The sequence below is a fragment of the Drosophila simulans genome, chromosome 3L (genome assembly GCF_016746395.2).
Source record: "Drosophila simulans strain w501 chromosome 3L, Prin_Dsim_3.1, whole genome shotgun sequence".
Lineage (NCBI taxonomy): Eukaryota > Metazoa > Arthropoda > Insecta > Diptera > Drosophilidae > Drosophila > Drosophila simulans.
In genome coordinates, this window is record NC_052522.2 from 4,420,061 (window position 1) to 4,436,249 (window position 16,189).

Genomic DNA, 16,189 nt, shown 5'->3' on the forward strand with positions numbered 1-16,189 from the left:
ACTGAAAGAAAACAGTAACCACATAACATTCACATTGTCGTTTTTAATTCGGCAGCATTGCGTAATCGTTAAAACATAAGTTTCAAACACATATTTTAATGACTAAGTTCGATTGGAGATTCCGTAGGCAAGATCCCCGGTACATCATTAATAATAGTTATTAAATAAAATATTACAGTAGACTACAATTATTCAATTTCGTACGTTCCTAAGGATCACTATGCGCACACAGAGGCAATTGTGTCATTTAATCAGTGATGAGTGGCCGATCGACGGATGAGTTATTCAAAAGTCGAATGCGATGGCCGGCTTCGGGTAGGAATAGCCCGCGGACTTGGGGGCGGGTGGGGGAAATGGAATGACTGGCTTGGGGTAGTCGTAACCCTGCTTCACCTGAGGGGGTGGAAGGTACTTGGGAGTGGGCGGGCTGGTTGGCACAACGGGTGGAATGTACTTCTGTGGGGGATTTGTGGGTGGTGGGAAGGGAATGGCGGGCTTGGGATAGTCGTAACCCTGTTTAACTTGCGGTGGAGGAAGGTACTTGGATGTGGGAGGAGGTGGAGGTGGTGCTTGAGTTGTGGTCACAGGTGGCAAGTACTTCTGTGGTGGGGCAGTGGGTGGTGGGAATGGAATGGCGGGCTTGGGATAGTCGTAACCCTGCTTCGCCTGCACCGGGGGCAAGTACTTGGGTGTTGGTGGGTTTGTAGGTGGCAGATATTTTGGTACTGGTGGTGAAGTGGGAATTACTGGTGGTGGCAGGTACTTTTGAGGTGGGTTAGTGGGTGCTGGGAATGGAATGGCGGGTTTTGGGTAACCATAGCCTGACTTAGGCTGTGGGGGTGGCAGATACTTGGGCTGCGGTGGGTTTGTTGGCTTCGGAGGTGGCAAGTACTTGGGCTGTGGTGGACTCGTGGGCACAATAGGTGGCAAGTATTTCTGTGGTGGGTTTGTTGGTGGTGGGAATGGAATGGCGGGTTTTGGGTAATCATAGCCCGACTTAGGCTGTGGGGGTGGCAAATATTTGGGCTGCGGTGGGTTTGTTGGCTTTGGAGGTGGCAAGTACTTCGGCTGTGGTGGACTCGTGGGCACAACAGGCGGCAGATATTTCTGTGGTGGGTTAGTGGGAGGTGGGAAAGGAACGGCGGGTTTTGGGTAATCGTAACCTTGCTTCACTTGTGGTGGAGGAAGGTATTTAACGGTAGGTGGTGGTGGAGGTGCTTTCGTAGTGGTAACAGGTGGCAAATATTTTTGTGGTGGAGCAGTTGGTGGTGGGAATGGAATAGCTGGCTTGGGATAGTCGTATCCCTGTTTCACCTGTGGTGGTGGCAGGTACTTAGGCGGGGGAGGAGGTGGTGCTTGGGTTGTGGTCACAGGAGGCAGATACTTCTGAGGAGGAGCGGTTGGTGGTGGGAATGGAATGGCGGGCTTGGGATAGTCATATCCTTGCTTCTTTGGTGGTGGTGGAATGTAGGTAGGTGTAGGTGGGGGAACATATTTTGGCACAGGAGGACTGGTTGGCACAACGGGAGGCAGGTATTTTTGTGGTGGGTTTGTAGGTGGTGGGAATGGAATTGCTGGCTTAGGATAATCGTAACCCTGCTTGACCTGAGGGGGTGGCAGATACTTCTTAGTCGGCGGTGGTGGTGGAGGTGGAGCAGGAGTGGTGGTCACCGGGGGAAGATACTTCTGTGGCGGAGCAGTAGGCGGTGGGAATGGAATGGCAGGCTTTGGATAGTCGTATCCCTGTTTAACTTGAGGAGGTGGCGCTTGAGTTGTGGTTACAGGTGGCAAGTACTTTTGTGGTGGAGCAGTTGGTGGTGGGAACGGAACTGCCGGCTTGGGGTAATCGTATCCTTGCTTTGGCTGGGGGAAGGGTACCGACGGTGTGGGATAGGCGTATCCCTCGGCGACCGGTGGGGATGTCACCCTGATCTGTGGTGGCTGCGTGGGTGGCGGGAAGGGGACCTCTGGCTTTGGATAGGAGTACCCACTGACCAGCTTCGGTTCCTGCGGAATGATCTGCTGCACTGGTGGTGTGTACTTGGGCTGTGCTGGCGGGAAGGGAACGGCTGGCTTTGGGTAGGAGTAGCCACTGGACTCCACCACTTTCGGGAGTGGTGGTGGGAACGGAATGGCCGGCTGCGGATACGAATACCCATCGGTGAAGGACACCTTCGGCTGGGGATAGTCATAGCCCTGGAAGCGATTCAATTTGTTAAGTACGCTTGCATTAATCAGATATCATCGACTTACCTGGGCCGCAGTAAAGTAGCTCTGGCTTAGGGCGATCAAAGCCAGGCTAAATACACGAATCTGCTGCAAGAAACATAAGAAAAATATAAACATAATTTAGTGTTGAAAACATTAATGATCTTAAATCCAAGTCTTTGACATTTATATTTATATTTAGCCAGAGTGACTGACAATATCTACGTGGGCCTCGACCGTTTATGGCCATTTTCAGTGGCGTCAGAGCATCGAAAATTTCCGCATATAATTAAGGCTCGACAATTTGGCAAATGACCGTTGTCAGCTTTTGACACCATCAGTTTTTGGCTAAGAATTCGACACTGCGCTCACAATCCAATTAGGTCACGTTCATCGAAGGCTCTCTACGCACATTAATGATTAACAAGTCGAAAGCCAAATTAAACGCATTTTTGTGCGCTAATTGCCCATGCGTTGATTGATTATTGGCAGGGGCGGTATAGACCGGGCCTACATCAAGCCCGCATGTGGTTGCATTTAAAAAAAAAAAATAATAGAAAAATAAAAACTGGTAGCTGCCGCGGGCAACACTCAGAGTCAAGGTCGTAGCATCTGCCACATTGACCATTAGTTTATCGAAGCGATCTGGACCGCCTAGAAATGTTCTAAATACCAGGCATGTGTGAATAACCTCGTGGATAGTCGGACAAAAACACTAGCACTTGATGGCAAAGTCACGCCGACCGGTTCGATAAACCCGAGAAGATGCTAAAATCAAATTAGATGGAAATCCCTCCACTCGCTCCGATTTATGTAAATACAAAACCAGCAATTTGGCGAGCACTAATTAAGTCATAGATAACAGACTTTGAGAGAGGCAGTGAAAACCTTTATCTGCTGAGCCAAACAATCTTTGAAACCCGGAATTACATTTCTCAAATTAAAACACATAAATTTGCCAAAATAAAACTAAAAATAAACTTAAACGGCTTCTACGAGTGCGCTTCAAGTCAGAGTCGTTAAAGACTGGCCATTAAAACAGAAACCTTAATTGAATCAAGACAATAGCAGCAAAAAATTCAACAAAAAAACCATGTTATATAAAAATGGAACAAAAGTCGCTTCGAGCAGCGAGATCATCTCAATCAAATGGAAATAGTTTAAGGCGTCCCACGCAATGTTCTTATGGATTTATGATTATGTTTTTATATTTTTTTTTTTAACTTCTTTGATAAATTGTTATAGAAAAATGCCACTTGTGAGATACTCAAGCGACTTGTCAGCTGTCGGGCCTTAAATTCTAGCGGATTTGCCAATCTTCTTTCCACTTGTGGCATGAATCGCAAGCACCTCAAGAAACTAGTTCTAACCGCCGTATAATTTGGTCTCTGTTGCGTTATTAGTTGACAACTCGCGTTGATATGTGTATGTCCATTAAAGTCAGAACCCAATTAAGTTTTGGGTTGAAATGTATTTTTTTATGGCAGTGACTCACACAGGTGTCGCATAACATGAATAATGCTCTCGATGTTTCGCTTTATTAATATTCGCTTTAGAATAATGCCAAAGATGGCATCCTACTGTTTCTGCTAATCCAAAATGAACATGGCTCAGACGAATTAAGATATACATATCCGTTTTCCTGTTGACCTTAATTGAAAGTTTCACCATTTCAATCTACAAGCTCGTAATTAAAGCACCCATTACAAAATACCTGTCCGAATGTGCGGCGTCATCTCGAGTGGCATAATTCTGTGTGGCTTGAATAGTTGAAGTTTTGAAGAGTGTGTAAAGTGGGTGAGGTCTACTGCTCGAGGTGCGCCCGCCGCTGGAACTTTTTTAACACAGAATCTGAAACTGTCTCGATCATGTCGAGTCATTTTCCTAGGCCCTGACTCCAAACAAACAGAGAAAAACACCGAAAACTTAGACAATTCGGGCGACAAATGCCGCGAAACGGGGGGCGTTAATTGTCACAATTGAGGCGTGTGAAATCACATCATAAAACCAAAGCCAGCACATCTATTTATATGTGGTGTGACGACCTTGGGGAAAATCAGTTTGGCGCTCGGTGTTAATTGCGGTTGCTCAACACTGGTTCTGGGCACCCATTGACTCATTCAAGCCTATTCACCAGCCAGGGCTTATTGCCAAATCTCGTGGCCCGTTTAGCCGCTCTTGAAATGGCCAAGAACACGCGCATGCGTGAAGAGCAACTCAGCGCAGGGCGGATTGGAACGGTCGGTTATGAGCACTTCCGGTCGCAACTCCGGAGTCGCCCTCGAGTGAGTCAGTCATTGGCAGCGGACTCGGTTTTGGAGCCGGTGGAATCACTCAATGCAGTTACCATTGCCGCAGGTCAGCACAGAAAGAAATTTCGATCTCTTCTTAAATTCATGAATTAAAATGGTTTTGGAGTATGGGGAAAGTGAAAAAAATAAAATGACCCGGGTAAAAAAAAGTAATATACATTTGCTAATAAACTAGAACCTTCAAGATATTTAAATAGATTTTAAATTAAAGAAATATTATTTCCAATAAGTAAAAAATTATATTGGTTATCATTGATTTTGGATATTCAAAATAACCAATCTTGTTAGATAAGTAATAACTGAAAATTTGTTTGAACTGGTCAAAAATAAAATTTGTTTTTCAATCTTTTCCCTTTATAAATCATTTATCAATTATCCTTTCTCTACGTGTATGTCGCCGTCTTCGCATCTGACTGATGACTGCTGCCAGCTGTTTTCTGTTATTTTATTTGTACTTGTACCGATTTTCTTCAATTGTAGCGCCATTTATGCAAATTTACCATGCGACTCCTCCACTCGCAGCGCGGAGTCGTATCTGTTTCTGTTTTTGTTTCTGTAAGTTTGTTTGTTTTTCGTCGCTGTCGCTTTTTAGAAACTCTTTGGCGTTGGGCAATTTTGTTTGACAGACAACTCATGGGATGCCAGCAGGCCAACTGCCGAGCTGCAAGCTGCAGATCTGCTGCTAACTGCGGATCGCAGCAGCATGCAACTGCACCTCAAAAAAGTGTGAATATTTCTGGGATCCAGTGCCGATTCTAGCCGCGACAATGTTACGATTATGACCTGATTGTTCGCACATTTCGGTGCACTCGTTTCGCACTGCAACACCAGCACACTCACCATCTTCATTCTCGAGTCGTGATGCAACTACGCGTTTTGCGATTCAATAGCAGATCAGATCAGATCAGTTGAGATCAACAGCACCACTTGCGTCAGCACCTAAAATATATTTACGAACACCACTTATTTACATCCAAAATGTTCCATATAGAAGTCACTCTGTTTATGGCAAACAGCTACCCACTTGTAAAGAACGCAAAATCGCCGCGGTAAAGGCGGCACAGAAAACGCTACTAAATCGCCAATAAAACGCGCGCGTTTCGCTAGCGGCCGAATGCGCGAGACGAAGCGATCTCGAGCAAATTTGAAGTTCAAATAACAAAAACTGCGCCGACGCCCGGCGTATTTATAAGACTCTGCTGCCGAAGACGCCCGATCGAATCGCTCGGCAGTCGCCACGCATGCGCAGTGCAGCCGCGCCGACTGAATCCAGGTGGGGAGGGGTTCGCAGTCAAGAAGACTGCCACCTGTGGGGTATTCGGAACTGGAGCTTCGTGCGTGCCCACAATTAGCCCGTCTTCGGGGTGCTAATCGATTTTATAGCTCCACCTCCGTACTTAAAGGTGTTTGTCTAAGCCGTGGCATTACAAACTGCAGAAGTATCCACGCAAATTGGTCTACAAATTGCCATCATTATGCGCCAAAAATAGCAGTGGAATGACCTTGAGTATGAACAGTGCTTGGGCGAAGAGAAAATTTAAATTGAATGAAAGGGAAATAAATAAAATCTTTGTGGAAAAAGGTAATGTCATGAACTATATAAAACTAAATAACTAGGAGTGGAATGATCGACAATTTTAAGTACTTTTACGAATGGCACCATTAAAAGTTACTTATTCAAAAACTACGCTATATAAGTGGACATTGGGCAAATGCCCAATATAATTGATTATATTTACATATATTGATTATAGTTTATATATTCAACAACACTGATCTCTGTTAATAGCTCTCGACAAGAAAACCTTTTCATGACTTCCGAAAACCGTACGCAAGCGTGCCAAAATATTCGATACCATTTTGCCTAGCAGTTTTGCTACCGTTTGAAGTGAGTTGAGATGCGATGACCTTGATTGATTTTATATCGATCGCAGTGCAAAAAGAACACCCAAAATCTAAAGTTGAAGCTGTTTTGATTTGCTTTTATTTGGGTTGTTGAATGACCTTAGTTGGCAGTTGGCTTGAATGACGGGAAAAAGAACCCCAGCGGAGTGGAAGTAGAAGTGGAGCTGGCCAAAAGTGTGAAAAGCGATCAGATAGCTTCGGTTCTTTTTCATCAATCAAGCGGAACTGCACCCTTTTCCTATTAATGAGGGAGGGATGGGGGGCAAAACCTTGTTCGTGCCGCTTTAATGGCATATTAATGTTGATTTTCGTACTAATCCTTTGGCTGACAAATTAGACAATCGATCAAGCAACGGTTTCCATTGTTGATTCCATTAAATTAAGCTCTAATCATCAAAACAAAAAAAAAGATGAAAAAACCCTGCAAGCGAAACAAAGCCACAAAAAGATGCTGGTCTATGTTCACGGCTCGTCGAACAAATAGAAATTCAATTATTAATAATAATCATAAATCGGACGAAAAACCGGAAGATACCCGTACAAGATGCGTTGTGTTGTACAACAACCATTTGATTCGACTCAAGTATTTCAACTTTCAAAACTATGAAACATAACGAAATGCCATTAACAACTTGAACTCAAATCGTTTATTGCCAGCCGATAATTAAAAACCAGAGAGCTAGATCAGAGATGATCGACGGCTGCCACAGATGAGTCGCATTTCAGCTGGAGTTCTATTTGCGTGGCTAACTGGAAATTCTATTCGGCTAAGCGGCTTAGCACTAAAACTAAAAGCTTTTAACAACTATTTAGCATGCCCACAAATGCGAAGCAAATCACTCAGGAATTTTAAGCTATAGAGTGCAAGCTGTCTGATCCTCTACAATTTGGAAGTGAAATAATAAATGAATATTAACAGGGATTAACACTGCAACTAGGATGTGGCTAGAACCTGATTAAAATTCCCTGGACCCAGTCCATAAATAATATAAGCCACCTGAAGTTTTTATGCATTTCGCTGGGACAATTTCGCCCATGGCATACAAATGAATCGCAAGCAGCGTCAACCGCAAGGTAAACGCTCATAAAACCAACAACCAACAATAATAATCAGCAGGTGATTCAGCTCCAATGGTTTTCACCAAAAACAAATCCGCCAACAGTTCATTAAACCTCAGGGCGCTTTACCTGATGTTCAAATCGAACCGATACAAAATATTCACAAATAAATAATCAAATATGACAAATGAAAGTAAAACTCGAGAAGACGCAGTCTGTCATACCCTTTTAATTTAGGTGATGGGTTGGCTATTAATTAAAATGAGAAGGTAAATGACACAAACACGAGCTAATTAAATTTAAGCTAGATTTATTTAAAGATTCTGAAAATGTATGTTATAAAATACTTAACGTTTACTACTTGTATAAATCGAACTGCTACAAATTATTCGAAAATAAATTTGCAATCATCAGTGACAAATTAACGCTGAACTTCAACAGACACAGAATTAAAATACTCTTCAATATGAAAAGTAAATTAATATCATGAGATTTACTTAATAATGTCCTTTAAATATCTTTTACATACTGAATTTAAAAATTTAGACGAATAAACATTATTTTAGAAAATTTTATTACGTTAGGTCAAGTTTTCTGCAACAGTGCACATACCCCACCCGTTTAGTGAACCACCCACAAAGGCCCATTCATCAATATCTAATTACGCGAGTGACAATGGATCCAATCGATGTAATGAATTTAAGTGACAAATTTATAACAACTTTCGGGGCGATTAGCTAAAAGTGGGGGGAGGCAGATGGGGAGATGGATGGGGCGTCGGTTCGTTTTCATTAAGCACATTTTTTCGGTCATAAAGCCAACGTCGGTGAGCAACCGAAGTGAAACCGGCGACCATAACAAGTTCAGCTTAATTGCAACCTACACACCGAGAGATCGGGGCAGCAGCGAACATCTGAACAGATTTTTTGCACTCTCGTCTCAAGGTCGCCGCGGCATCCGACGGCTGAGAACCAGAATACCCGCTTAATGGCCAGCACATGAAGCGGAATCCCAAGCTGATCCTGTTACAAAGGAGGAAGTGACTGGAGAACGGGTTCTGGTGCGTTCGTTCGGACCAGAATGTGACCTTAGTGGCACAGGATTTCGCCTTTCTAAAACGCTTCGTCGCTTCTTGGTCAAACTTGGTCATAATTCATGGCTAGAACCGAGAGATGAGAACTTCCTGTCAGCACTTGTCGGCAAACTCGGCTAATGGAAGCTTTTGACTTAGTTTTTGGGCAGAGCGTCGTTTCCGTCGCGGAGTCTAGTAGACTAGTTCCCAGTACTAAGCACTTTAATTAAAGCCTAAAATGGCTTAGCAAATCGAAGCGAAACAATTGCCATAAATATCTATGGCTCAGCAGGCGTTCATAAATCACTTTCAGCCATTGAACGCACCCACAACGAATAAATACTTGGTTGGGAGTAGCTTGTATCTCGGAATTTTGTGTTTTATTTTTTTGGCAAGACAAGACAAGCGTTCTTTGGCGCAAATGTTGCGGAAGTTAACAGCTAATTAAAGAGCTTGACTGGAAATTAAATAACGAGCAGTCTCCAAAGCCTAGAAGTTCTCTTTATTTGGTCGGGTTTCTGGTCTGTTGCATTTGGAGCGGACTTCTCGGTGGGTCGCTCTGCCACAACTGATCGCCCTTGCCTCTTGCCAAGTCGAGCATGCCACACACATTAAGGTACACCCTGCTGTGCTCTATTCACCTACGCGAAGATCGGATTGGGCAAGGTCAAAGTCGAAAGACTTTAATACCTTTGGTATGCAAAATGCTTACTATTACAATCCGGCCAACTCGCCTCGACTCTTAACCACAAAAGCCACGCCAGCAGCTGCCACAGAAACGATAAGAAAACGAGGGGAAAACAAGTTTTGCCGCAAGTTCAATGGCCAATTTTGAGGGACAAATCCAGGATGCCAGTGCTGAAAAAATTTCAAAACTGTGGTTAAGAAAAGCTGAGCGCTGTATTACATTTTATTATTGGACTGATGTCCAAATCTCAGATGTTACTTAAATAGAATAAATATTTAATTCAATAAATTTTTTTCTTACAAAAAAATAATATTTTTCAGTGTATAATTTTAAAAGGGTTCAAGTGCGTTTAGGCCGCAGCGTCCTTGGTGGCAAGGAAGAATCGAATGCTGGCTCGGGACTGCCACAACATTGCGGATGGGGATTGTTGTTCGACCTGAAATAATACGTGCTTGACATGTTAATTCCACGAAAGACGAAAGACTTAAGACACGAACCTGTCGCAGCAGGAACTTCTCAAAGCGACTGCTGCTGCTGCTGAAGCCAGATTGCGACACCTTTAAGCCGTCTCGCTGACGGGTACGAGGAATTAATGCCATCGGCATATAGATTGATAATTTACTGTACTGAAATTATTATCGCATCAAGAGCGCACTGCGCTTTGAATGCAGTCGCCACCACTCCGCTAATGATGATCGTCTTAGCATCTAATTGAGATATAAAGCGACCCACGACGCATGGGTAAACAAGCAGGTACTCGGATACAAATCAAATTATTAGTTCGCTTTTTTTTTAAATCACGAAAAAATAAACAGATTATACAGTGGATTAAAAGTAAATTTTATAATCAATATGTGGAATTCTCATAATTTTTAATCGGACTTTTTAATAGGCTCGTGAACTATTTATTAAAATGTCTTAAAATTTTTGTTATTTTTTTTCATGACAAAATTTTTTTTTACGAATTTTTTATTCCCAATTAAGCCGATACACTGTGCTCTACTTCTCTCAATTCCTGCACTTGAACTCGAGTGTTCGATGCCCAAATTAAATACCACGAAAGATACAATAACTCAGCATAAAAAAAAACAACAAAGAAGTTCGTGGATATAATTCCAGTGGTTTTTCCATATAACAATGGCCGAACGTTTTTCAATGAATTTCAATATCTACTTTTTTAGCTAATGAAAGTAATAAATAGAAGAAAAACGTCAACGAAACGCAAACAGCTTTGGGTAAAATTAACTAAAACAAACAAAAAATTAGCCAAATAATCAGTCTGATATTTTTGGCCTATTGCCAAGTGATTTATGAATCCAGAAAACGAAATGATCTAGAGAAACCCATTGGCGAAATCCGGCAACTGTGAGAAAGTGCAATGAATGTCGGTGCTAGCGTCAGCTGGCTTAATTTATTGAGCCACAAAGAGCAGAAGCTAACCAGACAAAAGTCTCCCAGCTCTAATTAAAACAAGTTTTTTATCCATTTTGGCAAGATTTTTTAAGTGAGTCATTCCAAGCTGATGAATAAATAATAATCATATTTAAGCAATATTTTGAGCTAAGTCACGCTTCAGATCAACAATGAAATGCTAAACGATCTTTTAATAACCAATTTAACGCTATTATTGTCTACAGCTATATCCGGCCCTCGGAATGTGAATACAAATCAAAGAAAATCAATGATACGTTCTTGATTTTGACGTTTGTAAGCCACGAAGAAAAGTGTCAAGCAGAGGTCAAATGGAGAGTTTCGTTTCTGGGCTACCGATTGACCTTAGATCAACTGAATAAAATGTATGCTAAAGTTTCTCTGTGAAATCAAACGATTATTGTCGCACCATCGCCGCCGTCTGCCGGCCGTTAATCTTAGATGTCCATTGTCCGTCGCTTCCGTGACCTTTCGGACTTGATGCCTGGCATCCAATATCCGATTGTTGCCTGTCAAAATCCGATCAAGACAAATAGTCTTGGGCAGCACTGATCGGCGAGTTTATTTTGAGAATCTGAGACACTTGGCTTACACAATGCTCGCTCGCCTTAAGAGATTTATGGTATTCCACTCATAAATTACGCATACGCCGAGTGGCACAACAGGAGTCAAATAACCGAAGCATACTTGTACTTTTCTGCCGTTTATTGCCAGACATTTACGGCCAACGTCCGCTTAAGTTCTTACCAATTTGTACAGTTAATTTGCTTCTGAAATAAAGCCCCTATTAATTAGATTAGACCAGCGATATGGAGCCAATTTTTGTCTGGCTCCATTTGAATTGCAAATTAGCTGTGCGCTTCATGAGGTTTTTACGATGGCATAAAATAAAGAGCTAGGAGTAAAATTAAAACAATCAACAGTAGCCATCAAACACGCAGGCATTAATTTGTACAAAGTATAACATTTATTTATGTAATATTTAGTTGGTTGTACTCTTTTTTTGTGATTTTATGCTTTATTGAAGCAATTATCCTCGCCCAAGGGGCAGTGCAGTTAATCTGTTCGCTATCCGGTCAAGAACGCATCGTCTGGCTATTGAGGCTAGTGCTGGCTATTAATGCTATCTTTGTCGGCTTCTATTACTAAATGTACTATTTTTTCTAGTGCTGATAGATGTCTGGTGCTGATAGAGTTCTACTGAGGCTGTAAAAGTATTTATTTCCGGTTGGGTTAGGAACCCTTTCTAGAAGTAGTGTCCATAGTGTCCATGGTGATGATGCAATCCGTAGTAACCTCCATAGTATGGGTAACCTGCGAGTAAGTAAGTTCACAGATTATACCCTTTTTGATCTTCATCAATAATTTGAGATTAGAACATAATCCATCATGTCACGCATTCTCCGAATACATATTTATATTTTACACAGCACTGTCTCTTTTAAGGAAGTATTTTTACTCCGTCCTGCTTCTAATCTTACCAATTCCGTAGTAACTGCCGCTGTAATGTGGCCAATATCCGCCGTAGTAGCCACCCAAGTAGGGCGACGAGTAGTATCCGTATCCAAAGGATGCAGCTCCCTCCAGATCCTTCTCCTCAGCCTCTACATTCGCCTCCTGATCGCCGCCCTCCTCCCGACCCTCCTGTGGGCGTGGCAGGGCCTCAGATCCGACAAAGAACATGGCCAAAAGGCAGAGGGCGAGCAGCATGCAAACGGTTCTAGCTTGGAACATCTTGGTGAGTATTTCGGCGGATTTCCTTTGGGCTAACAACAACGTATTAGAAATGGAAATGCCACTCGGGGCTTACAAAAACTGACTGACTGACGCTGGAAACGTGCAGTGGGCTTTTATAATGGCCAAAAAGCGATTCTTGCAACGCCGCATTGCCATCAATGCGCAGCGACAAAACAATTGTCTAAGCGAAAAACGGTTCCCCCTTCAATTTGGGCGACTCCAGCTGCGTGTGCTTCTAACAATTCAAAGAAAACCCCCTCCAAAACATCAATGAATTGGCCAAGAGGGGGGCGGGTGGGAGGCTTCTATTTCTTGCATGACCGACTACTAATTACAATGCTTTTGGCCAGCCAATGTTTGTTTGCCTGTTTTTCTCTTACCACCCACCGCCCACTCCGCCACCAACTTAGCCCACTGGCTGCGATCAGTGGGGTCAATGTCGCAATGGGCAGTGCCCCTCTTCTTTTCTTTAAAGGCCAGAAATTTGCTTACATAATGTAGACCGATTTCTCTACTCTTCGCTATCGATCCACTCTAATTTATCGCTCGTCCCGCCAACACACCAAATAATAACCATAAAAACCCAACACACGCTCTATAAATTAAATAATTCTTAGTCAAAGTGGCCGGACAACATTCTAATCCCATAAAAAAAAACGCCGCCCAAAACGTCAGACTAGGTTTAGTAGCCAAAAAGAACGATTGTGGAAATGAAAATGTTCCAAGAATAGAGATGGGATCCCCGCAAAACTACGTAGATCAGAAACCAAAACTAGCATTATCTGAGTGAGAGATCCGACAGATCTACATATTTCCCGTGTAAGAGAGGTCAGGTTGATTTTCTTCCGCTTCATCTGAGCCACTCAATTTCCATGTACCTGCCTAATTGCCGAAAATCTTCTCACAACTTTGCATGTCTGGCGGGGTCAGGGCTTGGGACAATGCGTTTCGCACGTTTGGCAGCTTGGATTCAAGCTCGGGGCTAATTGCCAGCTAGGGCTTATCTAAATTGCCGCATTAGCCAAGAACTTGTGACTTGAGAGTTGGGAGTTGTTGTAATTAGCGGAGCTAAATGCTTCGTTGGCCACCAAGAATCCGCCAGAGATGTAGCATTGAAGGAGTTGGGGCGAAGAGTTGCAGGGTTAATATGTTAACTACTTGTAAATAACTTAATAATTATAAAAGTTGCATTTAATTAAAATTAAAGTAAATGCCATTTAGAAATTTTCATAATACTTTATTCTTTGTAAATAAATAATTAACAACTATCTTAAAACTTCAAGAGCAGAAACTACTCCAAGTCCAATGTGGACACACTTTGATTTTGATTGGGCATGTCGGGGAAGCGATGGAATAGTGACGACGAGGGTTTGGTTTGACTATCCAGCCGAGTCTCAAAGATGCCTCCCTCTGAGTTTATCAAGTACCAACTGGGCGTGGGCGTGGCTCGCTGCAGCTCCTCCTTATTCAGACCACTAATGGGAGCCGCAGTGGGCAGCTTTTTGGCCAAATCATCCAGCTGCTTGAGATACACGTCCAAGGCGCGATAGTCCGTGTTGTTGGCCACCTCGTCAGGTGCAATAAACTTCGGTCCCGCCAACTGATCGTGCTCCTGCCACAAGTTGCGTATATTTGTCATTACATCCGCATAGAGTATGGAGTCATCGCTGCGGCCCCAGTTGCTATTGCGGTTGTTATTTGGCGATTTGGATTTGGATTTGCGTGAATTCACCAGGCGACTGGCCAGCGGAGTTGCGGAAGTTTCCGCAAGTGAATTGGCACTTGAAAACACTGATTTGCCAGTGGTTGTTGTTGTCGTCGTTGTCGCCTTGGTTGTTGGTGCTGTTGTGGTTGTTGCCTCTTTATTCCGGAAGTTGCGCCGCCTCTCCTTTAATTTTTCCCGCTCGGCTGACTTGGCCTGCTGTTTGAAAAGTCTTTGGCGACGTCGCCGATTGTCGCAATTGGTTGCATTGCTGCAAGTTGGTGACCTTTTCACCTCATTGGGGACGCCCTCGTCGGGTAGATATTGTGTGGCATTTTTGAGTAGATCCCCAATGTGAGCCACCAACTTCAGGCCCTTTTGTACATCATACGGTTCCCTTGACTTTCCAGGCACATCCCTTCTGTTTCTTTTACTTCTCTTTAGCTCCTGATTGCGACTTAACACTGCTTTTAGCCTTTGCTGCTGGCTTCGATGGTAAAGCTGCTGTTCCAGGGCCTTTTGGGCTATTAAAGTATGACTTTGTCGCTGGATATGTCGTTGTCTTACCAGCGGAAACTTTGCCTTTTGTCTTTGCCGCTGCAATAGACGCTCTGTTTTCCGCACGGACGCCAAGATTTCCATGGGTATTTGTAGCTGATTAGGACCATTTTGTATCTGGGTTTCCTGCGTGAGGAGGTCTCCTTGGGGCATGATTTTCACCCTATTGGTGGCCAATTTCCGCGGTTGCTCCCAAACCACCGGTGGATTGGAAGGCTGCCGTTGACGCAGACGTTTCAGCTGCTGAAAGTGCTGAGGAGGCTCAATAATCCTGATCACATCTCCCGCATCATCATCGACGTAACCAGGACGTATGTCCTGCAAATGCGGGGGAACCCTGTTCTCCGGTTTCTTGTGCTCGGGCTTTGATACCCTATAAAGAGGAGGACTTGGAGTGCTACTGGAATCTCCTTCCTTGCTTCCACTATCCACTTTTATCCCCTGGCTTAGTTGCAGATAGAAGAGGAGCAAAAGGTATGTCCTTAGCACAGCCATTGCACTTTTACTCTCACTATCCCAAGGTCGGGGGAAATGCAACTTTTCACTTTCGCGTTCGACGGCCAACCGACAACTGTGCAGTAAGTGTGCTATCATTGTGGCTTTATAAAATTTCCTCGCCGTTTTTCCAATTTTCCAGTTTGATCACCGCGCCACGAGCCTTTCTTTCTTTCTTTCGTGACGAGATAGATGTTTTTGAAGTCGTCATCGTCGTCGTCATCGGCCGTTTGTTAGCTTCGGCCGCAAATGAAAGCGAATCTGGCCAGCCGAAGTGACGTTGCAAGTAGCTGCCAGTTGCAAGTTGCAACGTTCAACGTCCAATGTTATAACTGGTCAAAGTCGGGCTCAAGCCGTGTTTCGCTTTAGAAACCCACTTTGCATACGCCACAACGATGGCTTGGCACATTGCAACTTTCTGGTTGCTGTGCAGAAACTAGTTTCTGTCTTGAATTCGGTTTTCGATCGTGTGGGTAAGTGTTTTTATTTTCGCAGTCTCGAATTTCATTAGTGCCCGCCACTTGACCCTCAACTTGAACTTCGCCGAAAGCCACTGATATGGTATTTGTGTCATTTGGGCGAAAGGCAGAGCGAACGGTGAATTAATTTATGCACTGTCCATTTAATTTGGGTATTTTAAAAATATGGGGAATAATGCGGTCTTTCGATGGGAATGATTTATGCAGACTTTGGTATTCTATGGGAATATCTAATAGAAATAAATATATTCATGAGAATTTTTGTGCGTGGAAAATAAAGTTTTGTTTTTGTTTGTGAATTTACTAAATTCTTCGACTCCTCAAAGCACGTGGGTATCGTTATAATTAATTGAATTTTTACTGTTCATTGCAAATAATTGTATTTAAATCTTTTTCCAATCTTTAAAACTTAATTAAGATGCAAGCTTTTAGAGCTTCAATTATCAATAAAACGGAACAGCTCTTTTAATGGCAATGCTGTTGCGCATGCCTGTTTTGTTAACAGAAGTCAGAATTTTAAAAGGCGCCTAAAAGATGCTATAA

The 16,189-nt window shown here is 43.2% G+C and overlaps 3 protein-coding genes across 4 annotated transcripts; all 3 read right to left on the reverse strand.

Moving 5' to 3' along the window:
- Positions 1-23: 23 nt before the first annotated feature.
- On the reverse strand, positions 24-5,707 carry LOC6736789 (extensin-1). 2 transcript variants are annotated; one of them, XM_016170202.3, is made up of 4 exons: positions 5,545-5,707; positions 5,361-5,459; positions 2,254-2,313; positions 24-2,196 (listed from the first exon to the last, which is right to left on the reverse strand). In XM_016170202.3, the coding sequence occupies exons 2-4, from the start codon at positions 5,367-5,369 to the stop codon at positions 286-288; spliced, it is 1,980 nt and encodes a 659-aa protein (XP_016030436.1). In that variant the 5' UTR covers positions 5,370-5,459; positions 5,545-5,707; the 3' UTR covers positions 24-285. The 2 variants fall into 2 exon arrangements, with proteins under 2 accessions (XP_016030436.1, XP_016030435.1); XM_016170201.3 differs by having other exon boundaries at positions 2,254-2,316.
- A 5,912-nt stretch (positions 5,708-11,619) lies between these two features.
- Positions 11,620-12,528, reverse strand: LOC6736791 (pupal cuticle protein Edg-91). Its single transcript, XM_002083611.3, has 2 exons — positions 12,157-12,528; positions 11,620-11,989 (listed from the first exon to the last, which is right to left on the reverse strand). Exons 1-2 carry the CDS (start codon positions 12,407-12,409, stop codon positions 11,922-11,924), a joined length of 321 nt encoding a protein of 106 aa, XP_002083647.1. The 5' UTR covers positions 12,410-12,528; the 3' UTR covers positions 11,620-11,921.
- Positions 12,529-13,628: 1,100 nt separating this feature from the next.
- On the reverse strand, positions 13,629-15,258 carry LOC6736792. Its single transcript, XM_002083612.3, has one exon. It carries the CDS (start codon positions 15,165-15,167, stop codon positions 13,704-13,706), a length of 1,464 nt encoding a protein of 487 aa, XP_002083648.1. The 5' UTR covers positions 15,168-15,258; the 3' UTR covers positions 13,629-13,703.
- Positions 15,259-16,189: the final 931 nt, after the last annotated feature.